The sequence below is a fragment of the Lacerta agilis genome, chromosome 16, assembly GCF_009819535.1.
Source record: "Lacerta agilis isolate rLacAgi1 chromosome 16, rLacAgi1.pri, whole genome shotgun sequence".
NCBI classification, from domain to species: Eukaryota; Metazoa; Chordata; class Lepidosauria; order Squamata; family Lacertidae; genus Lacerta; species Lacerta agilis.
This window is the reverse complement of record NC_046327.1, coordinates 688,655-707,266: the sequence shown is the minus strand read 5'-3', so window position 1 is coordinate 707,266 and position 18,612 is coordinate 688,655. Positions and strand designations below refer to the sequence as shown.

The window sequence follows — 18,612 nt, the reverse complement described above, 5'->3', positions numbered from 1 at the left end:
ACCGTAAGAGATGGGTGGCGATTCCAGAGTTGCAGGTCAGGAAACACAGGGCAGGATCTACCTGAGGAACCTCATCGCACAATGGGGCTTACCTTCTCCTCCCCCTGCACCCCCAAAATGGGGTCTGGCGGGGTGGGGCGTTGGGAGAACCTCTGGAAACCAGGCCTTGTGAGGAACGGTTGAAGGAGCTGGGTGTGTTTAGCCCGGAAAAGAGGAGACTGAGAGGAGATAGGATAGCCATCTTCAAATATCTTAAGGGTTGTCCCATGGAAGAGGGAGGAAGCTTGTTTTCTCCTGCTCCGGAGGGTAGGACTCGAACCCAGGGCTTCAAGCGACGAGAAAGGAGATTTCGACTCAACTTCAGGAATAGCTTTCTGACAGGAAGAGCTGTTTGATCGTGAGATGGAAGGTGGTGGACCCTTGGAGGTTTTCAAGCAGAGCTTGGATGGCTTCTGCCATGGGTGCTTCAGCTGTGATTTCTGCATTGCAGGGGGTTGGACTGGATGACCCTCGGGGGTCCCTTCCAGCTGATTCTGTGACCCCACTTTGGAGTCTTCTGTTGGCTGCTCCCGTTTTGTCAAGCAGTGTCCTTTCATTCCAGGTTTTTGTTGCTGTTTTTTTGCGTTTAAAAAAGTAGAAGTGAAATTTAATAGACCACCAGCTGTTTCAGTTCACCATAGTCGGTTTGGCGGCCCCCTGCCTTGTGGCTTCCTCCTTCCCCATTCCAGTGGCCGGATTTTGAAGCCACAGTACTTGGGGGGGGGGGGGGAATGGCTGTCCCTGCTCTTCTGAAAGGATCATTTGCACCCAGCCTTGAATGTGCATTTCATTGCTCCAACCTCTGCTCTCCAGTGACCAGTTCATAGCAAGCATGGCAGAGAAGCGTGTGTGTGTGTTGTGTGTGTGTGTGTGTGTGTGTGTGTGTGTGTTGGGTGTGTAATCTTACCTTACAGGCAATGCGTATCTTGAACCTCTCAAATTAGCAGTGCGTCATCAAGGGATGTTTCAGTTGCAAATAGAGACACCTGTTAGGCGGTATACCATAAATGTCTCCCAGGCTCTTAAAATGGGAATACCTAATTGGTTTTATTTTATATGCTTTTTGGGGAAGCTGACATGGCAAAATGCATTCATTGAAAGGTGGGCTAAGAATCCTATAAATAGATGAAATACAGTATATATGGAACTTTAAAAAAAAATGCATAAGATCATGTTTACAAAAAACCCCAGAGGCCTTCCTTCTTGGGATACTGGGTCCCGATATCCCAAAAAGTGTAAGGGAATTATTCCTATATGGGACAGTGGCTGCGAGAATTTTAACAGCATCAAATTGGAAAGGAGAAAAAAGTACCCTCAAAATTGGAGTGGCAACAGAAACTAATGGCATACGCAGAACTGGCTAAGCTATCGGGAAGAATAAGAGACCATGCAGATCAAGTATTGTTCAATAAATGGGGTTTATTTAAAAGTTACACAAAAGATTGCAACAGTATAAAACCTGTGGCAGCCTTTGAATAGCTTCTGTTATACACCGAACAGGTTTAAGAAAGTACAGTATCTTGGCTAAGCAATTGTTTAAAACAGACACAAACAGTGCGCTAGATAAATATAAATTTAAAGCTAGATGGAGTTGGCGGGAAGTCAATGGAACTGGAAGAAGACTGTGATAAAGTGTAATAGATATTAGCAATTCTTTGATGTTTATTTGTTATGGATTTTGTGTTTTTTTAAGTTTAATAAAGTATATTTAAAAAAAAATCCTATAAATAAATGAACCCAGCTCATTTAGCAAAATGCTAGGGGGAAATTATGTGGCCGTGAGTGGCAAGTTACTCTTTGGCTTATTCCCCCCCCTCCCCCCGTGATCCTTAATGGTGGCATTAATTGCTCTTTTGCTTCTTCCAGGCTACATGTCTCCCCACCCGTCGCCCTTGGGACCAGCCCCGGAGCATGTCTCCAGCCCCATGTCCGGAGGGGGTCCCACCCCGCCCCAAATGCCGCCAAGCCAGCCGGGGCCCACGATGCCAGGAGACCCATCGCAAGCCATGAGCCAGCCCAGCCGGGGACCTTCGCCCTTCAGCCCGGTTCAGCTGCACCAACTCCGGGCGCAGATTCTGGCCTACAAGATGCTGGCCAGGGGGCAGCCGCTGCCCGAAAACCTCCAGCTTGCCGTCCAGGGGAAGAGAACTTTGCCTGGGATTCAGCAGCAGCAACAGACTCTTTACAAGCCAACGGGTAAAATAGCCAGGCTCGGCCAGCTTCCTCTACACCCTTGTGCCAAATTAATTGAAGCAAACCATGAATTGAGCACAGTAGTTTATTGTACAAAACTCACATATACGTACATTAGTAATGGATATGACCTCTGATATTTTTCAGCAGCATTTGAACACGGTTTGGCATGGAGTCTGCTAGTTTCAAACATTCCCTGTTGATTTTCGGATCCCCGCACCACACTTGAATCTGCGCCCGAATGCGCTTCTCCATAGTCGTACAGCACAGAGGCGGCTTTTGCATATATTTAGCCCACAAATTTTCCATGGGTTGACGTCCGGGGAATTCCCTGGCCAACCAAGTACCTGTATTTGCTGCTCTGTCCTGAATTTCTCCCCCACTTTCGATGTGTGACAGGGGGCTAGGGCCTGCTGCAATATCCCAGTACCGTCCAGAAACCTCTTTTCCAGCTCTGGAATCACTCTTTCGTAGAACCTCAGTGTATTGTGGCGAGCGCATCATTCCTTCTATTGGCTGCAGGCTTCCGACACCATAAATGACTGAAGCACCCCCAAAACATCTTCTTTTGTGCGTGCTTGACAGACTGATCGATGTGGCACAGAAATTTGTTTCAATTAATTTGCACAATGGTGCATACCTTCGCTGTGCTTAGCGGAAGAAATGTGGCCTCTGGTTTATTTGCAAATATTTAGGAGCAAGAGCATGTGCGCTTGCCAAGGGGATTCCTGTGGGGCGCAACAGAGCCCTGCTTCTTCCCTCCTTCGGCCTCCGTGCATGAGCCCCCGTGGCATGACAGATAATTGGGGGGGGGGTATATCTGTGTGCACCTCCTCCAAGCATGCCTCCTCGGGAAATGCAATCCTTCCATTTGTGGCTTGGGAGTCAGGTGAGAAGCATGGAGGTGAAGGACTTCATGGGGACAGGGGAGGTGTGCACAGAGCTCTCCTTGCCCGTACTACCCGGATAGGCTTCTTTGATGCATCCCTGCGTGTCTCGCACGGGCGCAAGGGGGAGGCGGAAGCAGTGACCCCTCCATGAAGATAGGAGAGACCCACGGTGCAGAAACTTTAAATCCTATGGTGCAAAAACGATGCACACAATGATACTATTATGTGGGGCAGATCGCATCCAACACACGTTTAAAGAATGTGATGTCCTGTAAAGAATATTGGGAGCTGTAGCCCCCCCCAGCTAGAATTCCCAGTACAGTGCCCTTAAACTACATTTCCCAGGGTTCTTTGGAGGACGGCATGTGCTGCAAATGCATTGTGCGGATCTGCCCTCAGACTTGTGTAGAGCTCAAGTCTTGAAAATCTGTAATATTGCCCTTTTCTTCTTCTTCTTGCAAACATGTTGCATCTTGCATTGCACCTGGCCCTTTTCACCCCCCCCCCCCGAAATACCCTATTAACATTCTGTTGAAGGTTTTTCATATTTTAAAAATGGCTATTGCAGACCAGCATCTTACAGTGTTCCAGAGGCCTCGGTTTTCTCTTTCCTCCAGCTTAGCCTTCAGGCTGACCCCCCCCCCCCCAAATCTAACTGCGTGAGCATTGCATACATTCTCTCTACCATGGGGTTTGAACTCAGTGTGTTCCTGTCAGGGTTTGTGACGGAATTCACTGCAACTCCTGACGGACGTGCAAAAGCTACTGGAACCTGTTTTGGTGTGGCCCGTTCTAATGGAAGGAAAATTGTCTTTTTGCAGTTTTTGCAGCACACGCCAATGCCCCCCTCCCAGCTGGACCAGGAGCTGCCTCAGGAATGCCAGCGCACACGGCTGCCATGGCCCCCAAAACCTGGCCAGAAGGTAAAAAAAGAAAGAAAGATGTTGGCAGCTCTTTTATCCTAAAAAACAACAACACAACTCCTTTCTTATATAGTGGTACCTTGGTTCTCAAACTTAATCCATTCCAGAAGTCCGTTCCAAAACCAAGGTGCGCTTTCCCATAGAAAGTAATGCAAAGTCAATTAATCTGTTCCAGACTTTTAAAAGCAATTCAACAAGAATTTTACCAACTAATGAGACCATTGATCCATAAGATGAAAGCAATAATCAATGTACTGTACTATAAAATAAATAAGACAGTATTGTATATGGTGAAAAAAATTCTTACCTGCGCGGATGATATTCATTGTTTGGACGGGAGGCTTTTATCCATTTCTGCAGTTTCACAATCAGTCAGTCAGTAGCTGAACTGGGTTCCACACAGTCACAAAAACAAATGAACCAAAACAATAGCTGACAGCCACATCGGATGTTCAGTTACTAAAAAATATTCGGAAACCAGAACACTTACTTCTGGGTTTTCGGAGTTTGAGAGCCAAGACATTGGAGAACCAAGCTACCACTCTAGCCAGCTTGTGGTGTGTTGTTGCATCAGCATCACTGAATAACGGCTTTGCTTTAATTCCGCCTCCTCTTAGTTTCTACCTTTAATAGCTTCCACATTGTCCTATTTCCTACTTCTGCCTTCCTTTTTTTGAAAGGGAAAAGAGCCTCTTCTGCACTTCTTGCATATCCTGTTTTGGCTAAAACGAAGGAAGCCAGGCGTTTGCTTTTTCAGAAATGCCATGCATCCTTATTTACAGTCTAAGCCATGATGTAGGGGGCTCTGAAGTCCCCCCACCCTGTCTTTTGGTGGCTTTTGGGGTCTCGACTCAAATTAATCAGGGGCCCCAGGCAAAAGCTTTCCTACTCTATCCAAACTATATCTAGCTTGGCTCATTCCCCCCCCTCCCCTGTTTTCTGTGCTCCTGTTTTCACAAACAACAATGCATGGATAATCAAGGGACCGAGCAGAAAGCAAGGGATAACTAAAAGAAAATGAGGGGATTCTAGTCCTGGGAATGAAAAAAAAAGCCCTGCTAGTTCCGGAGTCGGCTGCTCTTGTTTCGGTGCATCTCCGACTGATGCTCTGACCACTTCAGATTTCCAGCAGTGGAGGAAACACTGAGTAATTTCCTCCCAGCTGAAATTGGTACAGCGGGACCTTGGTTCTCAAACTAAACCCATTCCGTAAGTCCGTTCCAAAACCAAGGCGTGCTTTCCCATAGAAAGTCATGCAAAGTGGATTAATCCATTCCAGACTTTCAAAAACAACCCCTAAAACAGCAATTTAACATAAATTTTACTAACTAACGAGACCATGGATCCATTAAATGAAAGCAATAATCAATGTAGAGCCATACCTCGGGTTGCACATGCTCTGTGTTGCGTACGTTCCGGTTGTGTACTCCACTAACCTGGAAGTGCAACACAGAGTGCGGACGCAGAAATGCGATATCGTGCTTTCGCGCATGTGCAAAAGTGCCGCCCGGGTAGCGCACTGTTCGGGGTGCAAATGGCATCCCGGAATGGATTGAGTGTGCAACCCGAGGTACCACTTTACTGCAATCACACAATCAGTCCATCAGTAGCTGAACTGGGTTCCACACAGTCATGAAAACATCAAAGAGCCATAAAAACAAAAATGCAAAATAAATCGCAAAAGCAGACAGACCTCAGCGTAACACTCAAGTCGGAAGTGTAACACTCAAAATGGAGTACATTCAGCTTCTGAAAAAAGTTCGCAAACAGGAACACTTCCTTCCGGGTTTGCATTGTTTGGGTTCCAAGTTGTTTGAGTACCAAGGCGTTTGAGAACCAAGGGGCCACTGTATAGAAAATTAAATATTATTGGGCTGTAATGTTTTTTATTGACGTTGGACTGTTGGGACAATTCCATTAAGTGGTTTGGAAAGCGCAACGTTCTCCTTGGTGAATGATAGAAATGAGAATGAAGTTTGGTAATGTGAGGTAACTGATAAACTTGAGAAATTGTGGTGAGTTTTGTTTTGACATTTCCTGGGAAAGGCAACCTTTTGTTGGTAAAAGGATGGGAACAGGGATGAAATTTCATGGATAGTTGAAGCATTCAATTAGCTTCTCAGGTATATTAGTAAATAGTCTTTATATGTTGAGAATTACTGGTAATTGCCAACATTTTCATTTATCATAACACACTTGTACCCCCAATGCAGCCAAGTTCACTGCTTCATTGATGCATTCGTTTTTTTTGTTCAGACGTAGTTTTGGTTTCTCTCATCTCTGCATACAGGGCTGTGTGCATATTGCAGCATTGATGTACATGCTCCTAATAGGAATTAGCTTGTAGGTCAGTGATGGCGAACCCGTGGCACGCGTGCCACAGCTGGCACGCAGAGCTCTCTCTGCTGGCACGCCAGGGGCGGGGAAATGGCGCCGCCGCGGTGCTCTGCTCATGCGTCCTGCCAGCGCAGGCGCAGCAGCGGACAGCAGCAATTTCCCTCCTTGCCGCCTGTGGTGTTTGGCTGCTGCTGCTGCTGCGGAGGATTCGACGCGAGGCAATGACGACGGCGAGGTAACAGCAGCGGCGGGCTGGGCCAGGGGCGGTGGGTGAGGGGGAAGCCCTCCTTTTGAGCGCTGCGAGCGGGGGGGGGGGGGGAGCCGCGCGGCCCCGCCGGCGATGCCATCCCTAAGTAAAACGGCAGTGCTATGTATGTTCGGGTGGAAGGAAGGATGGAAGGAGGCAAATGTGGAACTCTTTACTCAAACATGTGCACACAGGGTTGGTGCATTGGAGGAGTAGGCGGCCACCTCTGCTTCCATCCGAGCAGTGTTTGGGATGGCGCGAAGAAAAGTCTCGCTAAGACCCAAGCCGCCAAGGCGCGCGCGCCCCCGCGCAGGGGTAGGCGGAGCTGCGCCAGAGCTGAGCGGCGTTTGCTTCCCGCCTCGCACTGCCGGGTGGGCTTTTCTTCCCAACCGCCTTCACAGTCCGGGAGGCGCCGTTGCTGTGGTGGCGGCTCATGTCTTTAGCTACCTCCTTCGACTGCCCGAGCGCTCTCCGGTAAGGAGGAAGTCAAACCTCGAAGAAAGGGCAGGAGCTGCATTTGGGAAGGTTTGGGATGCAACCGCTATGGTTCCTCCCTTTGCCCAGTTTTTGCAAAACAAAAACAAAATCCCCACACATAATAAATAAAAAAACCCACTGGCCCTTTCCTGCGTTCCGTTTTCTGGGAACGGTCTGTGCAAAGTTGTATGCAGATGCGGAGAGGAGGGCGGCGAATAACACCGGAGTTCATGCAGGGAGAACTAACTCTCAAAAGTCTTTCTCTCTCTTCTCTTCCCTTCCTCCCCCCCCCCCCGCTCTACTTCCTTAAAGGTAAATTACATGCATCAAGGCAGCTTTGCCTGTATCACATTCCGCGGATTGATTGCTTATGTATTTACACACACCCGCACAGTCGTGGGCAAAATTTTATTCAGTGTACCCAAAATAAAATAACTCTTTGAACCTGCTGCCCATAACCTCCTATTGATCTGGCTATGAATAATAGGTTGAGAAAGATTCAAAGAACAAATGAAGGGTTGTACTGGTATGTATATTATTTCCTCAGAGCAACCCCAGTGAAATAAGTGAACTTAAGGCCATTTAATTGCAGTGTTGGCACTTTGAAATAAAAAAGTTGGTTTTCCACTGCAGTTTGGGCACTCGGGCTCAAAAAGGTTCTCCATCACTGTTGTAGGTTATCACAGGACCACAAAAGCAAACCCGTCCCAGTGGGCACATAACATCTACTTTTATAATTAATAAATGCAAAATAAAGTCCATGAACTATTTTAGAACTTTCAAACTCTAAAGATTAATCCTTATTTTTTTAAAAAGCCAAATTAGGGCTGGTTTAGAGGTTATCACCAAACCATGGTCTGGTATGAGGCTTCCTTCTCCTCACATACTTGGATTTCCTGAGTTGGGTAGACCATGGTGTGCTGTTGCATCTGAATGGGAAAGTTGGGCTTTACGCTCCTTCTCCAAACCAAAACCGGAAGTAACGCTTCAAAGCGGGTTACCAGTTCTGGTCTGCAGTCACAGTTAGCCAGTTTGGATGCGATGGTTAGCTATGACTTGCTGAAACCAGGATGGCAGAGGAGGAGGGGGGCTGCCTGTTAGGATATTGGTACAGACCGAGGTGCAAAAGCAGCAGCAGCAGCGAGGCTGATATGACTTGTGTTTTTTCCCCATGAGAAAGACAGTTGTTTTGTCTTTCTCTCAACCATGTGATATCTTTGCTTTCACTTTCAGTTCTGGCGCGCGCGCGCGCGAGAGAGAGAGAGATGCTAGATGCATTATGCACAGCTCTGACTTACTGAGCTGGCAAGCAGAGACACACTCTGCATCTTATCTACAATAAAATAGTTTAGCCTTAATGGCTTGTGTGTGTTGTTCTTCACGCTGGGGAAAAATCACATATCAATGTGCCACTGGACTCGAGTAGCCAGGAGTGCACCCAGGCTTCGTCCCTGCCTGGGGGGGCAGTCTCACAACTTGCCCCAGCGGGATGTTTGCTAACACTGCCCAGGTGGAGAAGAGAGTGTGCCAGCCCAGGCCGGGGTTGGCCTGTTACATGTGAACCATCCCTCAGGGTTATGAAAAGAGGGTTATGTATCATCTGCTTGCATGACTGGGCAAAATTTGCTTTAAAATGGAATATTTCATGCGTCAGAAATTAGGGATTGTGGTACACCTAGACTTAGCCAATTGTTAATGTTCCTGTTGGCATACGTGGAAGCGAGTGCAGAGAAGTGTCCAAGTCGTATGGAATCCGTATTGGAAGTCAGTTCGACTTCCAAAATGTTCAGAAACCGAAGCGCAGCTTCTGATTGGGTGCAGGAAGCTCCTGCAGCCAGTTGGAAGCCCCACCAGACATTCGGCTTCCAAAAGAAAGTTCAAAAACGGGAACAATCACTTCTGGGTTTCGATCGTTCGTGAGCCAAAGCGTTTGAGATCCAAGATATGACTGTATTTCATTCCTTCTCTTCAGCATGTGTATCTGGCTGCTGTAGTGTCCTTGATCATATTATGTTGACCTTATCCAAAAGGATAGATAACCTTTTGTTTAGCTCCTTTTGGTCCATGTTTTTGAATATTGGTGCCGGCTTATTTTGCAGGACAAGGGCCAGAGATGAATGTTCCCAGCACCCCTCAGAAGCTCCCTGTCCCGTCCCCCAGCGGAAGACCTTCTCCTGCCCCCGCCCCCGCCCAGCCGGCGGCCGTCATACCGGGCCCTTCGGTTCCTCCCCCCGCAGCCGGGCAGCCTTCGCCCATCGTCCAGCTGCAGCAGAAACAGAACCGCATCAGCCCCATCCAGAAGCCCCAAGGGCTGGACCCTGTGGAAATCCTCCAAGAGCGGGAATATAGGTAAGGACCAGGCAGAGAGGCGGAAGGTGGTTCAGTACGATTTGTGATTTATTTTTCTAAAAGAGAATTTTTGCAATTTTGGTATGAAAACAACGTAACGCTCATGGTGTGTAACTTTGGGGAAAGGGTGGCGACTCATCCCGGAAATTGTGTGGTGTCTCCCAAATAGGCACCGGCTGACTTGAGGCTCGTGTATTTTCCGAGAGTCGTGTAGAAGGCGTTTTTTCACCTTGGCATAACCATTTGCCAGAATTTCTCCTGCTCCCAGTGGACAGAGGGGAAACTACGAAGGAACTTGTCTCGCCTTCTGGAAGATTCTTTGTGCATAGAGGAAGGGCACCTCGGCTCCCTTTGAGGGTTGTGGTGGTTCCAATTGATGCAAATTTCCCTCTTGAACTGCACCCCCAACCCCAGGTTTGGTTCAAATATCTCATTTGTTTCCGTCAGATCTCTATAATACACCACCAAACCAAACCCAGCTCACCTACCAGCTGTGTCTTGTGTTCTGCTGGCTCGGGGCAGCTCTCCTTTCCTCCAGTCCAAGACAGATAAAAGGCCCAAACTACGTGTGAGGAGATAAAGGGAGGCCATCTGCCAATCCTTGTCTGTACTGCCAACTCGACCAGAAGCAGGGTCAGGAACCGAGATGTAAAATCTAGGAGCCAAGCGGCACCTTAAATCTAGGCTCTGGTTGCCTCGACAATATGGCTGGGCGCTTTTTCTTTGTGAGGACACAAAGCAAATGGTCCGTGGGGCAGCGGGGCGCCAGAAGAGGCGGGTCTTTGTGTGCCCCGCAGACCAGCTGACGGACGTGACATCGCAGCCACGCCATACCTGGTCACCAGACACCTCCACTTTCCCGCCAAAGGCTGGTTGCCTGTCGCGAAACACCCAGCTGATGCTGAGCGCCGGCCAGAAGCGAACCTGGTTGGGTTGGAGAGAGGTTGGCCTCTGTCATAAGCTGCGGAGTCAGGTGCAGAGACTGAGGCTGTGTGTGAGCACCTGAGGAATACCTTCACCGCCACCCCTGGAGATGGCAAGCCCAAAGGAACAGCCACAAGCAGCAGAAGAAGAACTGGATTGGGTGGGTTTGGCCACCTCCGGCTCCTCCCTGGCCACCTCCTGAGGAGCTGGACGTCTTTGGTCTGGTGCCCCCTTGAAGGGAGCAAGGAGGTGCAGTACGAAGCTCTGAGGGGCAGAGCCAGCCAACATTGGACCCTCGGTGTTTGATCAGACCTTTGGCCGGCTGCTATTAGCTTGCTGGGTCGCTGGTTGTGCAGGGCTGGCGTTCCTGCAGGTCACACAGAAATGTGAATACATTCACCCATGTTTCCATGGCATAAAAGTGCCCTCCACCTGCCCGATTGTTTTTTCTAGAGCTTTTTTTGGGGGGGTCGCGTTGCCCCCAAAGCCCCCTTCAATGACCGCTCCATCTCCGAAGAGCTCGGAAAGCACACCCGTTTTGGATCGCAGTAAAACCGGAAGTCTCCACCCTGTGTCTTTTCTGCTGCTGGGGCACTGGTTTTCCACAATGATCTGAAGGTGGAAATAAAACAGACCTTTCATATCGCACCAACAATAACTCTTCATTACCCATGGCCAAGCTATTTCTGTAACAAGTCTCATTCAGCTAAGGCGCCTCCGACATTCATAAAAAGGATTATTGTCCTAAGTTGGGGATGGAGAACCTGTAGCCTTTCAGCAGCTATTGGCCTACAAATCCCATCAGCTCCAACCATTGGTCTTGCTGGCTATGTCTGGTGGGAGTAGGCATTCAACAGTATCTGGAAGCAAGAAGTGACTTTGATTGACAGGTTCCTGGAGTGTTCAGTATTGACTGGTACTTGATTGACAGTGCCCCTAGAAGACCTCCAGCCACCCTTGAGGCTTCATGTCCCAGGCCTGGAGCTTCAGCGTGGCCGCTCTAATCCACGGAAGCAGCTCCGGCAAGAGTTGCTTCCTGGCTCTGTACTCGGAAGTGTTTTTTCTAACAATGCAATCCTATGCCTGCCTGTTCATTCCCACCAAGTTCAACAGGACTTCCTCAAACATATCCCGAACATTGAGGCTCCAGTCCTGTGCATGTTTACCTTAGTGGCCAATAAAATTGTTGCACTAATGGATAAAAGTGGGTCACACAGCCACTAGAAAAGATGGGATGCAGTAACTGGAGAGTTTGAGGTTACGATCCTATACCACCTTACCTTGGAGTAAGTCCCACTGAATTTAACAGATTCTACCACTGATGAAACATACCCAGGATTATGCAGCTGCAACACATGTTCCTTGGCTCCCAGTATTATTTGGGATTTCATCGATCTCTGTTAAGAATTGGGGTTCTCACATCACCACCTTCTTTCTCCGAGGCTACTTAAGAGAAACCTGCGTGCTCTGAGCGAAGGCAGAAGCTGGCTCCGGAAGCTGGCTGGAGAATGTTTTGTGCTAATGCTTTAAATTGTGAACCGGCCTGAGATCTACACATGAAGGGTGGGTGGTGTACAAATGGAGAAGAGGAGGAAGAGTCAGGGAAGTGCCATTGACGGTGGATCCTGCCTTCTGTCCTGAAAAGTTGCAGCCCACCCTGAGAAGAGTTTTGCTGATAGTCGTCTCTCTTCAATTCATTCTGCATAACAAGAGAGTGCTCCAAAACGAGATTATACCATCCTTTGACCAACAAAGACTATAGCGAAACTTTTATCTTTTGAAAAATCTCTCTAAAACCTTTACATTTATGTCGAGAACAGCTCAGCTTATTTTGCTGTTTGAAACTGGGCCAGCACGATAAATGCATGTCATAATTCTTACAAAGCTCTCTTTAACACTTAGAAGACGAATTAAGTGCTGCTTGAATCTTAATGAATAAGTCTTGTAAAACTAATAATGTGCAGTGCAATTTAATGTCACTCCGCTGTGTGCAAAGCTTCTTTCCTTCTCGGCGCTCATAAAAAAAATTACGCCCGCTATTGTCCTGAAATTACGAGCACCGTGGATTATGTCGGATGGATTCCTTTTATCATCTGACAAAAGTATAGCTGCCAGGAAGCTCTTTGCGCCCCCAGAGTCCCCAGTCCTGCCGCATGGCACCCGTCCTTCAAGGCGTCGCTTGTGGCTGTTCTCCCTCGGTTCCAGGGGCTGCTGCCCTTTGCAAGAAGATCGCCATCTCCGGCTCCAGTTCGAAATTCGCTTTCTGCATGGATGAAGGCAAATAACTGCACTGTGGAGATTAATTAAACATATTTTGGGCAGGGTTGGAATAAATCCCCTGAGCATTTTGCAAATGGCATCTTCAAGAAACTGCTTCCGTCTTTGGCCCTTTCTTATGATTGAACGACTTAAGAGCCTTGACCGTTTCCCTCTGAATGCAAGGACAGCCTTTTTAATCTGTTCCAAGGATTAGGCAGGGAGCATTATTTTGGTATTTGATGCATTGATTGTAGAGTATGTGGCTGCCACAAAGCCTTTAAAGGTATAGTATTAATTGCAATTCCTTATGCAGGGTATTCCTATTGGAATTTATATTTTAAAAAAACAGCCCAAAATATTTTTTCTTTTAATTTATGTGAAAGCCATTTGGCTGTTGCTTTTATTGATTGATTGATTGATTGTTCAGTTATAAGACTTTTAAGCAAAGCCAAGAATAGGTTTGTGATAAATTAATGGCAGTATTTACAATTTGGTGCTACTGGTCTATACCCTTAGATATACGTGTGAGTTTCAGTTGGTTTTCTTCATTTTACCTGCCAGGTAAGGCAGCCGGTCTTTATTAAGAGAAAGGGGACCAAGTCACGGTGACATTCTTCCCTGGATCAAATTTCCCTCCTGCCCAAACACTGCTGATGGGTTAGTCGGGGATCCCATTTGTCCAGAATTTCTGGGGGCCGTCCTGCGTCCCTCCCCAGGTCCTCCTGGCCTTGGCTGGCGCTTGGCTCTGTTCCCTGCCCTGAAAGCAAGCAGAAGCAGGGTCCTCTGTAACGTTAGGACCGACTTGGCTCTGGGCTGCCTGTTTCAGCCCTCCTCCGCCTGGTGCCCGACTGACACCACTCTGAATGTTGTGCTTAGTTAACAACTCTTCATCCCAGGGCTGCCAACTCCTCTATTAACACAATTAGCATTTATTCTTCCCTCTTTGTGCTGCGATAGAGAGATTTAACAATGCGCAAGGAGCGGGACGCGGGTGGCACTGTGGGTTAAACCACAGAGCCTAGGGATTGCCGATCAGAAGGTCGGCGGTTCGAATCCCCGCGATGGGGTCAGCTCCCGTTGCTCGGTCCCTGCTCCTGCCCACCTAGCAGTTCGATAGCACATCAAAGTGCAAGTAGATAAATAGGGACCGCTCCGTTGGGAAGGTAAACGGCATTTCCATGCGCTGCTCTGGTTTGCCAGAAGCGGCTTAGTCCTGCTGGCCACATGACCCGGAAGCTGTATGCCGGCTCCCTTGGCCAGTAAAGCGAGATGAGTGCCCCAACCCCAGAGTCGTCCGTGACTGGACCTAATGGTCAGGGGTCCCTTTACCTTTAGGGAGCAGCACACAAGGGGTGAATCACCATGATTGGCAGCTGACATTCTTCTGACAAAAAAAGGGGGGGAAGAAAAGGGTGTGTATTTGTGTCCACACCGTGGGAGGCTACCCCCCCCCTTTCCAGGTGGACCTAAAAACCATTGCCAAACTTTTCCGTGGGCGAAACTGAGGCTGCTTTGAAATGGAGCCCAGTTTGGCTGGAATCTAAATCCTTCCACATCCTTTTCTCTCTCATTTTGAGCTCTGCTTATGCCTCAAATGTCTTCTGCAACAGCGTGATGAAACTCTTGGCCTTTTGGAAATTTTCAGAGGATTTCCTCTGTTCATTTCTTACCTTAAGCTTAACAGACGCATAATGTATAGTTCAAAGGCTTTTCAGATAAATGGGTAATTCTCCAGTGATTCGTAGTCTAATTATTTTAGATATAAATAACAGCGTTTGAACGCTGCACTTTTCAAGAGTGTGCGTACTAGCATGTCATTAGCGGTAACAGCAATGCAGCCCCAATCCTACACATGTTTGCAGGGAGTAAAGTCCTGCGAGATTCGGTTGGATTTATTCGCAAGTAACTGAGGATGGGATCGCAGCCCTAGCAAGGTCAAGAGAGTGTCAAATGCTCCTGCAATGGGCCAAGTAATCTCTTTCTCTTCTAATTGCCTGTCCTGTGTCCTTCCCTGTTTAGACTTCAGGCACGGATCGCTCACAGAATTCAGGAGTTGGAAAACTTGCCTGGCTCTTTGCCCCCAGACCTGCGAACTAAAGCCACAGTGGAGCTGAAGGCACTCAGGCTGCTGAATTTCCAGCGCCAGGTAACAAATTTCCCCGAAAGGAAGCTTTTTTTGTTGTACAGTCGTACCTTCGATCCCAAACGCCTTGTGACTCGAACGTTTTGGCTCTGGAACACCGCAAACCCGGAAGTGAGAGTTCCGCTTTGCGAATGTTCTTTGGAACCCAAATGTCTGACGCGTTCCTGCAGCCAATCGGAAGCCGCACCTTGGTTTCTGAATGTTTTGGAAGTCGAACGGACTTCCGTAACGGATTCCATTCAACTTCCAAGGTACCACTGTAGTTGACAAATACAGTGGTCCCTCGCTTATCAAACTAAATCTGTTCCGGATTTCTGTTCCAAAACCAAAGCGTTTCAAAACCAAGGCGCGCTTCCCCATAGAAAGTAATGCAAAATGGATTAATCCGTTCTGGAATTTTAAAGACAACCCCTAAAACAGCAATTGGACATGAATCTTACTATCTAACGAGACCATTGATCTGTAAAATGAAAGCAATAAACAATGTACTGCAGTCACACAATCCATCAAGAAAAGTAGGGTGGGAATAATTTATCCAGGGGGGGGGGAGCACCCAGGTGAGAGTGGAGGGGTCTGCCATTCTATGTGTGGATAAATGAGAATATGTGTACAGCACAAATGTCTTTATAGCTACTATTCTTTTATTCTTTCATTCTCTTTTTCTTTTCTATGGTGTTTTGCGTTTTCTTACAAATGAGTTTGAATTTTGGTGTTTAACATGTCAGAAAACTTTCAGTAAGATTGTTATAATAGAGAAGGTGATTGATTGTACTAATAGTCTGGAGCAGCCCTGGGGGTGGGGAGGGGGGGTCGTTGCGAAGTTGATGCTGGTGGCTCCCTGTGAGTTTAATTTGCCCCACGTGCATTGTTATCAGTAATAATTAACCATCGTCAAGTTGTTATTGTGCTTTCTGTAGCACTCAAGATCCCTAATCTTAATTGCTATCTGACCCCCACCCAGCCCCAACTAGGCTAGTCTTTAGATGAGTGACTTTTCCATCTTTATATCATCAAATGAGCGATAGCTGGAAAGAGATTTGAACCTAGAAATTCTGCTTCCAAAATCAATTCCCTGCCTGCTGTGCTCTGCCGACATCCTGCGAGATTCTAGATGCTAGCTCTTCTTTCTAAGAATCCTTTCTATTGACTTCTCCTTCTTGAAGAACAGCATGGCGACAACAGCATAGCAGTGCAATAACGGAAAAGTGAGAATAAAAGTCATATGTAAAGTCTTGGAAAGCGAAGGGTTTTGATAAGATAAAACAATGAAGCTTTTCAGAGCGCGTTGCTATCTGGTATATAAATTCCAGAGTAGAGTGAATGATTCCTTTTCTAAAATTAATTGCCAGTCCGACAATTTCTCAGATTCTTAACTATATTGGTGAACTTGACCAAGAAAACAGTGCTGTGGCATTTGCGGAATCCAGCCAAATTTAGACGTACTACAAAAAAAAGCTAACAATGGAAAGGAAATACGCAGAAATGGCAAAACTTACCAGAAGAATAAGAAATCAAGATAACATTTTTAAAAAAAAAAAAGAAGGGGAAGGGTTTATTGAATATTTACAGGTAAATTATAAAAAGATAAAAAACGTTGGCAGGATTATTGAAATAACCTGCAGTTTCATAAGCGTGTACATTTAAAGAAGATGAATAAATGAGCAAATTAGTGTATTTTTCCGTGTATAACAACCCCCCGTGTATAAGACGCCCCCTATTTTTGCCCCCCCCCCCAATTAAGAAAATGCACTATGCACTATCCCTGTATAAGACGACCCATTATTTTAAACTTCAAAAATTTAGGGGGAAATATAGTCTTATACATGGAAAAATACGGTAAGTTAATTTGGATATGCAGAAGATATTTAAAATAAATTTAAGGAACTGCAGAAAGTGGGGAAAGGAAGTCAGGTTTTGAAATGTCAGAATGATTGTTAAATCAGTGAAATGTATGAATCTGAAAAGTATATATAATTTTTTTTGGAAAAAAAGGAAAGGAAACAGTTCTTTGAAAAATGAGTTTTGCTGGTGGAGATGATTTGGTGCTAAGGTCTGTTCTTCTGGCTCACAGCTGAGGCAGGAGGTGGTGGCCTGCATGCGCCGCGACACAACGCTGGAGACGGCTCTCAACTCGAAGGCCTACAAGCGCAGCAAGCGCCAGACCCTGCGGGAAGCGCGCATGACGGAGAAACTGGAGAAGCAGCAGAAGATCGAACAGGAGCGGAAACGGAGGCAGAAGCACCAGGTACCGGGATGCTCCAGGGCGGTTCTGCTTTCTCTTGCAGGAATAGCCGCCGTCGCCCCCTCCAAATATCCCTGGACTCCAACTCCCATCAGCCCAAGGGTTGGGAGCTGTAATGCAGTCAGCGGCTTCTCTTGCTACATACAACCACCGTATTTTTTCATGTATAAGACGCCCCCTATTTTTGGGGACTCCAAACTAAGAAAATGGGGGGAGACTTGCTCAGCTTTTTCAGGAGGCGGTTGCCCATAGTTGTTGAGCTTTCTTTTTTTTGGGGGGGGGGGTTTGCCGAAAATCGCCCACCCACCTGACAGACGCAGACAATCGCACACGTCGCCGAAGCCACCAATTGTCTTCCCAGTCTCCAACAGCACCCACAAATCGCCCACCCAATTGCCCCAGCAGCAGCCAATCGGCCACAGCCCTTGCCGCAGCCGTCAATCACTCGCCCGACCGCCAGTGACAATCCCCTGCTAGCGTCCCCACACTGCACTACCCCTGTATACCACGACCCCCGATTTTTAACATGATTTTTAAATAAAAAGTCCTCGTCTTCTACACAGAAAAGAATATGGTAATCCAGGAATTGCTATTGCTTCCGGGTTCCTTGCACAGCGGAAGGAGAGGCAACTGCAAGGAAGGAGCACAGCTCCACATACTGTTTGGAAGACAGCTTTAATGTCTCTTTCCCGAAAGGCCTTTCCTCCTCCACCCTCCTCGGAGCATGGTCCTTGCTCTCTTTGGAAATTTCAGTTTTCTACACTTCTTGGTGGCTCAGGCAGTGAGCAGCTGGCCAGAAGCCCTTCGGCTTCCTTGCTCCTCACCTCATCTTGCAATTGCTCAGTGGGGTGGCATATTTATGCCCCTAAGCTTTTAATATCTGAAGGACTATTGTATTTATTTTAATATTTTGTTGGAAGCCGCCCAGAGTGGCTTGGGAAACGCAGCCAGATGGGCGGGGTATAAATTATTATTTATTATTATTATTATTTATTAAGCACAGTGGGTTGAATGGTTCCTTCACTCAGCCCTACATACAGATGTCCAGGATTGAACCTGAGACTTCTCCCCAAAACACATGGGGACAGAAAGAAGCTCACATAGACTTTCTGTTTACCTCGCTCATATCGGTCTGCCTAGGAATCGCTCTCAGACTTTAAGCCTTTTGAATTAATTGCTACCTGGTCCTTTTTCAAAACGGGGGGTGCCAGGGATTGAACCTGGAACCTGCCGCATGCCAGATATGTTGCAAGCATGACCACGATTCTGTAGGGATCAGCCTACAGTTGATCTGCGGAGGACCTGGTGGTTTATGAAGAGGCCACTGCCCACTTGCTCTCATGAATAGGACTTGCAACATGCCGATTTCCTCTCCTGCTTTTTTAGATGTGTTACATCTTTATGGAGGTTTGATGTCTTCCTGCAGAACCACTAGCAACCCCCAGAGATGCTGCCTCTGAGCCAAATGGCACGGGATGCTCCATATTGCATTAGAGAGCATGTCGGGTTGTTGGTTTTTTAATTAGACATGATGGGCTCCCCCCCCCCAAGATGTTAATGCTCCCTCCGACATTACAGAAGCTTCTTTC

The 18,612-nt window shown here is 47.3% G+C and overlaps 1 protein-coding gene across 2 annotated transcripts in view; it reads left to right on the top strand.

Annotated features, from left to right (window-relative positions):
- SMARCA2 (SWI/SNF related, matrix associated, actin dependent regulator of chromatin, subfamily a, member 2) overlaps positions 1 to 18,612 on the top strand; it is a 117,408-nt gene that overhangs the window by 18,123 nt on the left and 80,673 nt on the right. Inside the window, exons 4-8 of one of the 2 annotated variants that reach the window (XM_033174069.1) lie at positions 1,906 to 2,235; positions 3,944 to 4,045; positions 9,206 to 9,455; positions 14,658 to 14,784; positions 16,853 to 17,026. In XM_033174069.1, the coding sequence (XP_033029960.1) occupies positions 1,906 to 2,235; positions 3,944 to 4,045; positions 9,206 to 9,455; positions 14,658 to 14,784; positions 16,853 to 17,026 (983 nt within the window). The remainder of the gene's footprint in view (positions 1 to 1,905; positions 2,236 to 3,943; positions 4,046 to 9,205; positions 9,456 to 14,657; positions 14,785 to 16,852; positions 17,027 to 18,612) is intronic. The other variant, XM_033174070.1, reaches the window with a different exon arrangement.